Raw genomic sequence first — 14,230 nt, forward strand, 5'->3', positions numbered from 1 at the left:
TTTAAAACATAATGCAAGGGCTCACATTCTGGACTAAATGGTGTCATGAGTATGAGTGACGACGTTTTCACCTATGTAACAAGAATATCGAAACACCATCAGAGGCAAACAGCCACTCTACATTTTATAGCTGCAGAAGACCTCAACCTGCACCGAGATAGATGTGAAAATTAGTATTTTTTAATGTCAGAATCAAGTTCTTAGGTTAAGTTTTTCCTGACCAGGGTGTCAGCAAGGATTCAAAGAAAGTAGAAGGTATGCAACAGGCACCTCCCCAGCATAAAATGTCTGCATCTAGGGGTTAACAAATTACTTTAACAGAATAATCCCTAATTTAGATATACTTACGGAACCTCTTCAAATACGTGCCATAGCAAGTTGGCATGGCAAAGACCTGCAACATGAGGCGTTCACTGACACCAAGGGGCCGATTTACGAAACTATCATGGAGTGCAGTGCAGCCAGTCACTTTGCTGTGCTGCGTGATAGGGAAAGGACAGGAATATGCTATTCTGAACAATATACGGTGCATTCCTGTCATTGCCAATCCCTGAGGCTCAATGTGCTGTCTAGCATCAATGGAGGCACCCTTGCACCATGGTGCAAGGCTGCCTGCTTTGTAAGCAGGATTGCTTCTGTGCAGGAAGGGATACCTTTCTGCACAAAAACATTCATGAGAGGCATGTTCCTCTTTCTATGTCTGCTGCAGAATGCAGCACCTATAGAAAGAGGAAGTAACGTGGAGAAATAAAGATATTTCTCCTCATTACATTTCACCTGGGGAGACTTAGCATTTTGATCCATTCCCAGGTTTAACAGTGTTAATAAATCTGGGAATGCGCCAAAATCCTTGGGTGGATGCGTGGGAACACCCATGGTCCAGCGATGAAATGCTTCCCAGGACAGAGAATGCAACGCAGTGATTTGCGTGCATTGCGTTACTCTGTATTTATCGAGCTATTCAGGGCCACGCAAGGTTTGATAAATCCGACTTAGCTTTTGCGTCCTCCTTGCACCTCATTGCATTGTGCGAGGGCGACGCAAAACTTTCCAAAATATGCCCCCAAGTTCCCTATCCTAAATGACATGAGGTCGTATACTAAGTATAACTAAGGTTTAGCACCGTGTTTATGACACAAAAGTAAACGCAAATACACGCCAAACCTTTTTTTACTCTCTTACTTTCCAGAGCAAAACTTGTTTTCTGCGGGAAAATCATTTGAAAGTAGCGCAAAGCAGCGCATAACACGCTTTGCATTACTTAGCACCAGGGGGCACTTCATGGGTGGAGCATGGTCATTCCCATGCAACCACCCAAGGTTTCTTAGGCAAAACCCTATTTACTAATAAATGTAGGCAGGGTTTAGAGTAAAAAAAAAGTGCCCACTTCAACCAGGAGCAGAAAGAGGAAAACACAAGGAGAAATAAAGTTATTTCTTCTTGTTGCACCACCCCTGTGTACGTAAGGTTTGGGAGCATCCCCAGGTTGACATGGTTTGGTAAATCTGAGGAAATTCATGGGTGTTGCTTGGGAACACCCACACCAAGGCCCATGGAGCTCCTCCCTAATGCAAAGTAGGCAACGTAACGATTTGCTCTACCTTGCCTTTCTCCATGTCCATGAGGCCATTCAAAGCCACGCAAAATGGCTTTATGTGACCTCTTAAATATGATTTTTTGATATGTGCCACCGGAGCGTTACAAAAAGTAACGTTACTACTGTGCGAGGGGCTCATAAATATGCCCCTTAGTCAAAGCATAGTGTTTTGTACTGAAAGGGTGGGGAACCCACATCTCTGATGTGGGTTCCCCTTACATTTTGCCTTCTGACATCCTGTTTTGCTAACTTCATGGTTTTAGGATTATAGGCACTTTACCACAGCCAACCAGTGCTAAAGTGCATATGCTCTGTACTCTACACGTGGTAAAATTGTCTTATCCACTGTTGACATATTTAATTTACAAATAAGCCCCCTAGTAGAGTGCACTATATGTGCCCATGGCCTGTAAATTGAATGCTACTAGTGGGACTGCAGGACTGATTGTGCCACCCATTCAGTAAACCTTTAAAAATGGCTCAAACCTGCCACTCCAGAGCCTGTGGGCGCAGTTGTAAACTGCCATTTCAACCTGGCAAGTTAATCTACTTGCCAGGCCAAGCCTTCCTTTTTATTACTTGTAAGTCACCCCTAAGGTAGACCCTAAGTCCCCCTGGGGCAGGCTTGCAGTGTATTTAAAAAGCAGGACATCTGATTTTAGGTTTTACATGTCTTGGTAGTGAAATACTCTTAAATTCGTTTTACACTACTGCAAGGCCTATCTCTCCCATAGGTTAACATTAGGATTGCCTTAAAACCACTTTTAAGTATTATTTAAGATTGGGACCCATCAAAATTTGGAGTTTGGTGTCTGAGCTCATAAGTTAAAATCACAACTTATGGTGAAGTACGATTTTAAATTGTCTGAAAATGCCACCTTTAGAAACCATTTTGTGCCTCTGCCTTTTCCTGAATACACACCTGTGTTAGGTGACGGCTAGGCTTTGTGCATTCCTTCAATACAATCACACAAAGGGAGCTGTGGTGTGACACTTGTATCCTGATTGCCCATCACCTGGCTGATGGGCCTTTCTGAGGTGGATTGGGAGGGAGGAGCTGACACTTGCACCTGAATAGGGATGTGTCTGTCCCCAAACAAAGAGCTGCATACCCCTTGTAGTGTGTCTGGAGCCAAGGCAGGAAAGTCAGGAACCTTGTGATTTTGAAAGGTCTCTTTGATATCTCCTCCACTTCAAAGGCACATTTGGGTAATAGTTCTGGACCCCTGACACCACCAAATCCGACCTTTGCTGGAACCAAGGACATTCTGTCTGAAAGAAGAACTGCTGTGCTATAGGCAGAGCTGCCACTTCACTGCCTGCTGTGCTGTGTTGGCCTGCTGCCTGCTGATTGCCATGCTGTAGGAGGGACTGCCACTTTGCTACCTGTTCTGCTGTGTTGGCCTGCATCTTCTTGTCTGGGAGTGAGAGGAACTGGACCTGCTCTCTACATCCTTGAACCCAAGATTATCCAAGGGCTTGTTGGCTTGCCTCCTGTTTTCTGAAGTCTCAGTGACACAAAAGACATCTTGCAACTGTGTTCATACTGATGGACTCTGGAATCTGTGAGTTCTACATTTGTCGGAAGTGCCCCCTCTAGTCATGACCATGAGAAGAGAGTTATGCAGCTGTTTTCTTTCAAAACCGATGCAGTGGCCCCTTTGCGCCAAATGCATCAGATGTAGTGTCCTCTGATGCAGGGCCAATTTGACGACGAGGCGGGTTCCGACTGCGAGGTTTGAAGATGACGCAGTGCTGATCCTTCAAATCCGTCTGTGAGGCTTGACTCTGATCTATCGACTGACTGCTTGGAAAAGACAGACACATTATGCTCTCAACGTCGACGCATTGCTCCATGCAAGGTACTTTTTTCAGTGGAACCTGTGTGAGTTCTGTAGCCTGCTTCCCCTCCATCGCAGTCGGCCTGAAAGTGGGATGTTTACGTGGCCCTCGCAACCTCAAGTACTCTTTTGACTGCAAGTGACTTCTAAGCACTGTTTTTGCATTTAAACTTTCAAAATGCATATCTGAGATTCTATTTATTGAATATTTGTGATTGCATTTTGGTCCTGTTTTAATCAGATGAATATTCTCTATTTTACTAAACTGGTCTGAAGTCTGTTTGTGGTGTTTTCACTGTGTCACTATAATTAACCGCATCGCTGCTGCGGTGATTTTTGCGCTGTGCTGCAAATTGCAATTTTGCTGGCACTATGACGAGCTCAGCTCGTCATCAGCACACGACACCCGTGGGTGATGACGAGCTGAGCTCGTCATCAGCAGCGAAAGGGTTAAAGTGTGCACAAATACCTTAAACATGCCTCTTAAGTTAAGCCTGACTGCTCTGGGCCCAGCTTCCAAAGGGTGCTGGGTTGTGTATTCTCCTTACCCTTACTAGAATTGATGCTCCTTCTTGGACAGGGTGTATGTTCTGCTAAACAGAAACCTCAATTTCTGGTGCAAAGGTGGGTGCATGTTGCATGGCAGCACAGTTCTGCGCCGGCACTAGGGAGAAGGGAGGAGAGTGCCAAATTTCTGTAAATATGGCATTCTCCTGATCTCTCCTTCTCATGCAGCATAGCATTTGCTGCACTGCGCTGTGCAATAATTTAGTAAATCTGGGTCAAGGTGTTTTTCAATCGAAGGTCAGCACCGAGCTAGGGGTAGACCTGAATCTGATAGGTTAGGCGCAGTACTGCTGCATTAACATTGTCTTACTGCTTTTTGAACTGAATATAGGTGAATTGGTTTTTGCTAGCAAAACTCTCCTGTAGATGTTCCATGCCACTTCTAAATAGGATGGAAAAGTGGGCATTAAGCTTCAGAACTGTTAACTATTTACTTCAGATAGTTAGTATACTTATCTCAATACAATCCATCTAACAAACAAGGTCTGCTTATATTTCAAATCCAATGCTGCCATCTTGTGGCAATTTGATAATTCACTTGTTTCTTGCAGACACGCAACGGTAAAATGTATGGCCCATCATTTCACCCAATAAATAAAAAAAAATTGCTTGATATTAGCTTACCTTGAAGTGCAGAGGTACTTGATGAAAATTTGTTGGAGGTCCTCTGAACTTGCTGAATATTTACGATCTGAATTCGGCAATTGGGTTTCTTGAGGCAAGCCATATATTTATTTTTGGTAAACTAAGTTTTCCTATCTTGTCATTGTTATATAAAACATAGACATACATACAGCAGCCAGCCTCAAGCAACTAAGTTGGTGGCCTGGTCATAAGTGCAGTAAGAGCAGCTGAAAATAGCATTGGTTATGTTATTTTATGTTATTTGTATCTATAAAGTGCACTATCACCCCAAAGGTACCCTGGCGCTGAGCAGGTGTGTGTGCCTACCCCTGCCTATGGTAGGTTGGTTAATTGAAAAGCCAGGCCTTCAGCCTCTTGTGGAATTCAAGAAGAGAGGAGGAGGCTCTGTTGTAGAGTGTGAGGGCGTTCCACACTTTAAGAGAAATAGGCTCTCTACCCCAAATATGTGTAAACCACTTCAATTATGTTGCACTGCAGTAGCAATCTCTACTAAGCAGGAGTGATGTGTGAATGAATGTCTTTTTATTTTTATGTTTTTTTCTCTTCTAGAGAAGGAATGTGAACTACATATTTCAATATGTTCTTCATAAGTGAAATAATAATATGTTATTTCCCCCAAATTATGATAAAGGTGATTACAGACTCTAATTAGCTGTAAATTGTTGGAAACTGAGCTGTTTAAACTAACATCTGATTGAGAGCCGAGATCTAGGGCACAGCACATCTTGCTACTTAATCTTTCTGCAGAAAATTTAACAATTCATCTGTACTTAGAACCAAGCCCTTAATTGAGTTGAGTGAGGTTGAACAGAATGACTAGAATGCTAACCTTACTTGTTGCACTTTGTGATGAGGCACTATGGCTACACATCAAGGGCCAGATTTACTATCATTTGACATAATGCAATGCAGGCAGACAACTTGCTGCACTTCGTAAAATGGAGAGAGCACGAATGCGCCATATTTACTAAAATATGGCATACTCCTGCTCTCACTCTGGTCTGGCTCACTTTGTGCAGGGTAGCGCTAATGCAGGCAAGCTTGTGCCATGGTGGAAAGGTGCCTGCATACAGGCAGTATTGTTTTTGTGCAGGAAGATGTTCCTTCCTGCAAAACAACAATTCTCAGGGAAATTTTTCTCTTTCTAGGTGTTCTGTAGAATGCAGCACATGTAGAAAGAGGAAATAACAAGGAGAAATAATTCTATTTCTCCATGTTATGCCTCTTTTGGGATGGCATAGCATTTTGACGCAATTACTACCCTTAGTAAATCTGGGATCGTATCCAAATTCATGGGTGGATACATGGCAACGCCCATACACCACCCGCGGAACACCTTCCCAGCACAAAATAACACAATGCAGTGATTTGCACTGCCTTCTGTTACTCTGGATTTACTAAGCCACGCAGAAGCATGCAAGGGGTCTTTACGTGTCTTAGTAATCTCACTAGAGCCCTTGTGTTGGCTTCCATCATCTTGTGTGATGCAAGGACAATGTTTGGGCTTTGTAAATCTGGGCCCAGTGCTTCTACTGTACACATTAAACTCCAAAGGCAGCGGTTTAGAATGAGACGAAACACATGAATAACTAAATATTTAAATACATACTGCAGCTTTTGCTTATTTTAATAGAAACTCTTCTCATTTGCAGTAGTCCTATCAACTGTGTTTGGAATAACTATGGGCCTTGGTCGGAATGCGACGGCTGCACAAAGACTCAGGTAGGGCAAGCCTATGTGTATGACTTTCACTTAATGATACCAGTGAAATGTGATTTAATTAACAAGAACAGTTCCATTGAGGTAGATAACATTCATATTGTGATTAGCTGTATTTATACCATAAAACATCCCTAGCAATACATATTTTTATTTTAACCACGTTTAACCTTTGCTTACTGTCTCAAAATGCCTGTTTACAAGCTCACAAAGCATCAACAGCTAATCTACATTTGGTTGTAGTTTAAAGATATTGTTTGACATTTTACAATGCACTATTTCTCTTCAGTTAAGAAGGGAGATTATGGCTGGTGAGCGTGTATGCAATATTTCTGTGTTGGAATGTGGTGGACCCTATGAAGAGGATGAATGTAGGATTGCTTATTATTATTTTTGAGTTTTATATAGCACTATCAAGACCCGAAGGTATCAGAGGGCTTTACATGCTATGAGAAAAAGTTTACTCAAAATAAACATGAGGGGACTCGTGTGTGTGGGGTCAGTCATAAATGGAGTAAAACACCCTACATCATTAAGGTATTAGAATATAGTCACCAAAGGTATATAACAGTACAGAAAAAAGCAAATGTTGTTGAGACAGCTGGGAGACTGAACAAGTTAGAACTGCCTCTGAGGATCAGGTTGAAATGGGTAGGGAACCGTAAGTTTGTGCATGTGTTGAAGTAGTTGTTGAGCAGCAGAGATTTGTGGTCCCATTTGAAACAGGAGAAGGAGGGGTTGCAGGGTAGATCTTTGGGACGTGAGTTCCAGATCATAGGAGCATTGCCTGAGAATAAGCATTCCTCTGAGCATTCCTTTTTCAGTTAAGGAGGTATGGGAAGGAGAGAGTTTGAGCTTCTCAATGCCCAGCATCTTCCTGCTCTCAAAAAGTTTGATTTCCAGGTATTTGTTTTTTGCTTAGTGAGTGAGACAAGCTGTCTGGAGAAGCATCCACCTTCAATGGGAAGCCAATTGAGACTCTTGAGGGTAGGTGAGATGTAATCAAACCAGTGCCTGTGAGGAACTGCTCTCAAGGGGCCGAGGTGGCTTATTGGGGTTCCTGTGATGAAGGCGTTGCATTATTCAAGTTTCCAAAGGATGTTGCATTAGTCAAGTTTCCAAAGGACGTTGCATTAGTCAAGTTTCCAAAGGACTAGTGATTGTACTACTATTTTAAGATTGTCAGAGGTAATAAATGGTTTTCTTTGAGCTTTATGTGATTGTTCCTTAGCCAAGTTTGTATCGTACTTAGGGGCCCATTAGGATCTCGGGCGGATCGCCACCGCCCGCATGGCTGTGGCGACCCGCCCAAGATCCGTCCCGCCTGCCACCCATTTCCCCCCGCTATATTACTATGGCAGGGAGGACCGCGGCGGATGGAAAGACCGTCCGCCACTTTTCCACCCGGTCAAAATGTTGACCGGGTGGAAAATAGTTTAATATGATGGCGGTGTCTGTTAGATACCACCAGCTATAATACTATGGGGGCGGAAACGGAAAGACATGTGGGAATTGCTTGCGGGGGCCTGTTGCGGGCCCCCAGGGACTCTGGGGGTGGGGAGTGCACATGGGGGTACCTATGGTCCTAAAACTGCATTGAAGCCTACACCCAATTGGCATCGTTGGCCGCAGGTCCCCCCTGGCAAATGGTACCACCGGTACCCAGGGCACTGTGACCAGAGAAGGCCTCTAAGGGCTGCAGCACTTATTGTACCACCCTTAAAGGCCCTGTGCCATTACACTCACACACTGCCTTTGAAGGCTGCATGTTTGGTGCAGAACAAAGTGAAGAGCCAACATGACACACATCTGTGTGTGCCATGCCTACAACCCACTTCCCTGGCATAGGTCAGTCACCCCTCGAGCTGGGTGCACTATACGAGTGGGGAGGGTACAGGTGTATGAGCCCTGTAGCCCTACAGTGTCTAAGTCCATTCTTAGACATTGTAAGTGCAGTGCTGCCATTAAGAGTATATGGTGCTGGGAGTTTGTCATTACACACTCCAAAGCACCATAATGGCTACACTGAAAGTTGAGAAGTTTGGTATCAAACTTCTCAGCACATTACACTCACACTGATGCCAGTGTGGGATTTAATGAAAAATGTACAGAGGGCATCTTAGAGATGCCCATGAAAACTAACCAACCACTAGTGTCCAGGCTGAGTCGCTGCTTTCAGCTGCCACCACCAGACATGTTTCTGGACTTCTGGGTCGAGAGCCTGCTGCTCTCTGGGGCCTGAAACAATGCACATCCTGGGATGAGGTGCCAAGCCTCCTCCCCAGGGTGGGCAGGGTTCACAAAGGGGAAGCTTCAAAGACATGCCACCTTTGTGAGCTTCCCCAGGCCACTTGCTGCTCTCAGCAACTGGTCCCCACTGGTTCAGGCCCCCACTTTGGGCAGGAGAACCGGCAGAAAAACAAGTGAGGAAGAGAGGTGTGCCCACCTCTGCTAACCCCACCCCTCAGGTGGGGGAGGCGAGGTGAAGCACAACTCTCAGTCCACCCCATATTGCAGATGGAGGGACTCAGCCAACCAGGGACAGGCTCATGCCTCCCTCCCCCTGGAGGGTGGCATAATAGGGGCGATTTGTCTGGTTAGTTCCGATAACGAACGAGACTCCTCCATGCTAACTAGTTACGCGACCCCCAGCAACTTGTTTTCATAAATAGTTTGTTTGTGGAACAATGTTGCTGTTTCATATCTAGGATGTGTTGCTTATGTATGAATTAATGGTTAGCGAGAGGTTTTCGTTTTTGATAATAGGGGGTGTACCCACCCCAGGAAAGGGACTCATTGGTCCCTGCCTTTTTCCTACCTGTAACGCCTCTAAATCTAATATTTAGGGGCACCCCTTAATCTTGCTTCATCAGACAAGAAGAAGCTACAAGAAGAAGAAGAAGAAGGACCGAACAGCGGTGCAGCACCTAACAAGAGGAAGACGCCCACTGACCTGACCCCAGCCCTACCGGCCTGTCTCCACCTCGAACATGCTCCTGCGAAATTCCAGTGTGTCCTGCAGCCAGCAACCTTGAAAACCTCAGTGGACCTGCCTGCCTTCAACCACAAAGACTTTGTCTCCCGTGAACATCAGATTTGTTCATCTGCAACCTCTGGCCTTGGCCGGAAACCGCGAATCCGCACCACTCAGTACCCGCCGTCCACGGCCTGAGCTCGAGTGGGAAAACACCAAAAGGAGGTCACCCCGCCGATCCCGACCCGAGATCCGGTGACCCCTATCCTGCCTCAAGCCTCCAGCAGACTCCTGCAGTCTAAATCCAGAAGGCCTCCTCAACCGCATCCAGGAGCTCGTAAGAAGTTCCGACCCCAAAAGGCACCCCTGCACCCGACCCCCGGCGGCCTTGTGTGTCCAAAGGGACGGTGCCTAACCAACCCTTAACTTCCCAACTTACCTCTAGAAGTGGTGGTCGCACCCAGAAGACCTTCGTCCCCAAGCCTGCAGTGCCTTTGCAAACCGGAGGTTCCCCATTGAAAACAACAGGGGGCCCGACGTGGAAACAGCACCCTTCACCCGACCGCCCTAGTGCCCCTGAGGGTGCACCTTTGGTGCTACTTTGTTACTCCATTTTCCCTGAGCTAAAGTCCAGGAGCTTTGCTCCCACAACCAAGTGGCCTGCTTGCCAGCAGCCACTAACCGGAGGCCCCTATCCCCAAATTGAGAAAAATCCTAATGGTAAGACTTTCGGTGTTCACAGAAGGCATTTAGGAGTCCGAAAGTTTGGAGTCCTAACTTTACTACTACTAAATTGAGAAACACCCTAATTTTAAGACTTTCGGTATTCACAGAAGGCATTTAGGAGTCCTAACTTCTGTGAATATCGAAATGAGTAAGTGCCTTCTGTGAATACCAAAATGAGTAAGTGCCTTCTGGGAATACCAAAATGGTAGTAGGTTTAGTATTTTGTCTTAAGTTAGTTCTGTGAATCGGGCCCCAGGAGTTTAGAAAAGGAAGACACATATGTTTTCCAGGGAGGTTAATTTTCTCGGAATTTGACTTTTAGGATTCATGTGGAAAATATGGAGGGATGTGGATATATTAGGGAAGATGCTCTGTGGAAACTAAATGCTGAGTTGGTCCAGAAATCATTTCATGTGCTTAAAGAAACTTATGAGTTGAAAATAGTCAGTAAATGTAAGAAACTGGGTTACCGGTTGTGGGGTAGGTGAAACCCTACTCAAGCAGCAACCAAAATTCTTGTCAGGGTGAAGTCACAAGCAAACCCCAAAGTAGCCCGTGCTTAACCCTCTTGTAGCGTGGCACAAAAGCAGTCAGGCTTAACGTAGAGAAAATGTGTAAAGTATTTAAGCATCACTTCAAAAAGTAATAAAGTGAAAACGCAAGAAAAACCTCACACCAATTTAGAATAATAGAGTAAAATGAAATATATTATTTGAGAGCAAAATGATGAAAATCCAATTGGCAGAAGCAGAGATATGCAGTACCAAAGATGTAAGGAAAGTATATACAAGGGTCACTCGTGGTTGCTGGTGCGGAAGTGTTTTTCTTTAATTTATCTCAGTTAAACGTTTGACTTACAATGGGGGTCTCTAGCTCCGCACTGAATTCTTCTCATATGCAATGGATCTTCAACCAAAGACATCACAAAAAGCATCTTCCATTCAGTCATTTAGGGCCAAATGTAACAACTTTGGATTTTGCGAGCCTATAATAGCAAATTTTACCTATGCGCTATTACTCGCAAAATGCAATGTATGTAGGTTTCTGCAAATATTTTGCAATCTCCACGCATTCCTTAATTACGACTTGCAAATTGTGAGTCGCAAATAAGGAATGAATGGGAATTGCATGCCCAATATGCGAGTACCCAATAGATCCTCGCAAATTGCGCATGCAATTTCAAGGGTGTAGGGGTGCCAAAAGGACACCCTGTTGCACTCCAGAAATATGCATGTGTGCAAATCTGGTGCACATACATGCCCTAAGGGCATGTTTGTGCACCACATGGCACTTAGAAAAATGGAAAATTGTGCATTTTTCAAAGGATTTGCAAGTTACCACCAACTTGAAGTTGGTAGTAAAATGTGATTCCTTAAAGTAGGGTTGCAAATTTAAAAGTGCTTCTTGCATTGCATTTACGGATTTGCAAATTGCGATTCTCTAAATGCATTTGTAAAATAGGTATTTGCAAAAATTGCAATTCCCTATTTTGCGATTGCGTTTTGGGATGATCCATCCCAAAAGGCTTTTTTCTCGCTCGCAAACGGGCCGATTCTGCTAATCGGCCCGTTTGCGAACAGAAAAACACATGATACATCTGGCCCTAAGTTCAGTCAATAATGAGAGTTTTGTATCAGTTTAACATACTTTATTGATCAATGAGAGTTTAGTATTTTGTTTTTGTCTTTTTATTCAATTTAGTAAATCAGATAAATCAGTTTACAGAAATATCAATAAAAGTCGCAGTTAGATCAATCAAAAGAATTACAGCGTGTTACATAAAGGAAATTAATCCCTATTCTACTCTAAATGGATTCTAATCTATCAGAACCCATAACGAGTCCTTCTGGAAAGAACAATATGTATAGGATAATTGAAATAAAACTTTATTTGAAGTCAAACTTCCCATAAAGTGTAATTCCAGAAACCCGTCCGAGTCTCATCTCTCAATTCAGCATCAGCATCCAGTCACAGTAGTAACTGTCCAAAATTAAGTTAGAAAAATAGTCACATCAGTAGCCATAACCGTTAAAGTAATAGACATCTACAAAATAATAGGTGGCAAAAATCACTGCCAGCAGTAGTTTAGATCGAATAAGGCAAAAAAGGGCAAAGGGAAAATAGAATGGTGGCAGCAAAACTGGCCTGGACCTCACTGCCTTAATTCGAGCTAGGAGCACGTATATTATAAACACAAAACATATGCAACAATCCGTACTGGTGTTAGGTCATCTCATGCCAATGAGGAAGGGTTGTCTGATGATCTACTGCTTCCTCCTTCATTCCCACAGTAAACGAACAAAGTCGGAAAGGTGCTATCTATGAGTATCATCTTAGTTGCTAAACATTCATGTGTGTTAATTTTACTCTGAGTTTCCACAAGAACCCCTCGGTCTGACTATTAGCTTTTCAGTATTCCACTGCATGACAATGAACTATTATAACGCAGAAACATTCTAGTTGCAATCTGCAGTATTAAGTCATGAGATTCACGTCTTCATGTAAGTATTATTGTTTAATATACGATTCACCATTGTAGATAAGTGGCAGTTAAACTATCTAAATACAATGGGAACATGTAGCTTAGAGAAAGAAAGAATGCTTTTTAAAGTCAGCACATTCTAGAGAGATGACATGAGTAAACAAGTCAAGTCTGAATCATTTATCAAATAATATTGCATCGTTTACCATTTCCTAAAAGTGTCCATTTATTAAATAAGAAAATTAACTGAGATGTAGTGAGTGGAGGAGGGCTGGTCTGGCCTAGCAGTGAAACTACAATAGAAATGAGTGCCTACTAAAGAAATCTTGCTGCACGTTCATTTTGCCCATTTTAGAACGGCACATCTGGCCACATACCATTTTATTCAAAATGTTCATGTTAATGCCTTGTGTAAAATATAACATTTATTTAAGCTAAAACCTTCTGCACTATCACGGTGATCTGATCATGCGAGACCGGGTGAAAGTCACAAGTTCAGGCCGCCCGTGATGGAGGGCAAGACAGATACAGGGACCAGGTTAGGCCTGCTGAAAGAGTTAACTTCAAATTTATAACGCAAAGAGTTCTGTTCACAGTGGAGAGGCCGCGTGGAGCAGGGAGAGTGTTGTGGATGTTTGTTGCTGTAGTGTAAAAAGCAAGCTGGAGTTGTGGACGGTTGTCTCTGTAGCACGAAGTTCCTGTCAACTGATATGCTGAAATAAATGTATGGAGAAAAGAAATCTCAGTGTAGGTAAAAAGTTGGGTTACTGGTTCAGGGGGGAACCCTACTCAACTAGCAACCACAATCCTTGTCAAGGTGAAGCCAGAAGAAAACCCCAAATTAGCGTGTGCTAAACCCTCTAGTAGCTTTGCACAAAAGCAAGCAGGCATAACTTAGAGGCAAAGTATAAAGCATTTATGCAGCACTTCAAGCAATAACTAAGTGAAACACAATGCAAGACAAATCCCACACCAATTTAGGAAAAAATAGAGTACAATTTAATACATAATTTAGGATCAAAACAACAACAATACAATCAGTTTAACCGGAGATATGTAATTTGAAAGGTTTAAGTGACAACAGTGCTATAAAGCACAACACGCCAACTGTCGTTATCTGGTTGCGCTGGACTGGGACAAAGTCACAAGTTCAGTCCAACCGTGATGGAGCACGTGCAAAGTACAGGGACCCATTTAGGTCCACTGAACAAGAGCACCTTAAATCCTGGTTGCAAAGCACTTCGAGGTCCCAGGTTGAGGATGCGTCACGTAGCCTAGGTGATGGAAGGCCCTTGTGTTGAGATGCATCACGCAGCATCGGATCCTATGAGCTGTGAGGCTGAGATGCAAGGTCCTGCATGGTCTTCAAAGGAGGTCATCGAGAAGGGGTCTTGTGATGCGAAGTTCTACATCGAGGATGTGCCACGCATTGGCTGGTTCCTAAGGAGCTGCTGAGCTGGCGATGTAAAGTCCTGCATCATCGTGAGAATGCTGTCGACCAAGGACTTGTGATTGAGGGCCTGTATCAAGGATTAATCGTGCTGTGGACATTCCGATGAGGCTGTGGACAGTGATGTGAAGTCCTTAGTTGGGGTTGCGTTGCACAGCGGTTTCAATGTGGAGTTCTGAATGGCGATAGGTTGCACAGCAGCTCCAATGCAGAGTTTCTAGGGGCGATG

General features: G+C 43.9%; 1 protein-coding gene across 1 annotated transcript in view; it reads left to right on the top strand.

The window, feature by feature from the left end:
* The window catches only part of C7 (complement C7), a 413,756-nt gene that overhangs the window by 32,986 nt on the left and 366,540 nt on the right, over positions 1-14,230 (top strand). Inside the window, exon 3 of the mRNA XM_086960581.1 lies at positions 6,303-6,372. Coding sequence (XP_086816707.1) covers positions 6,303-6,372 — 70 coding nt within the window. The remainder of the gene's footprint in view (positions 1-6,302; positions 6,373-14,230) is intronic.

Source organism: Lissotriton vulgaris, chromosome 3_1, assembly GCF_964263255.1.
Source record: "Lissotriton vulgaris chromosome 3_1, aLisVul1.2, whole genome shotgun sequence".
Classification (NCBI taxonomy): domain Eukaryota; kingdom Metazoa; phylum Chordata; class Amphibia; order Caudata; family Salamandridae; genus Lissotriton; species Lissotriton vulgaris.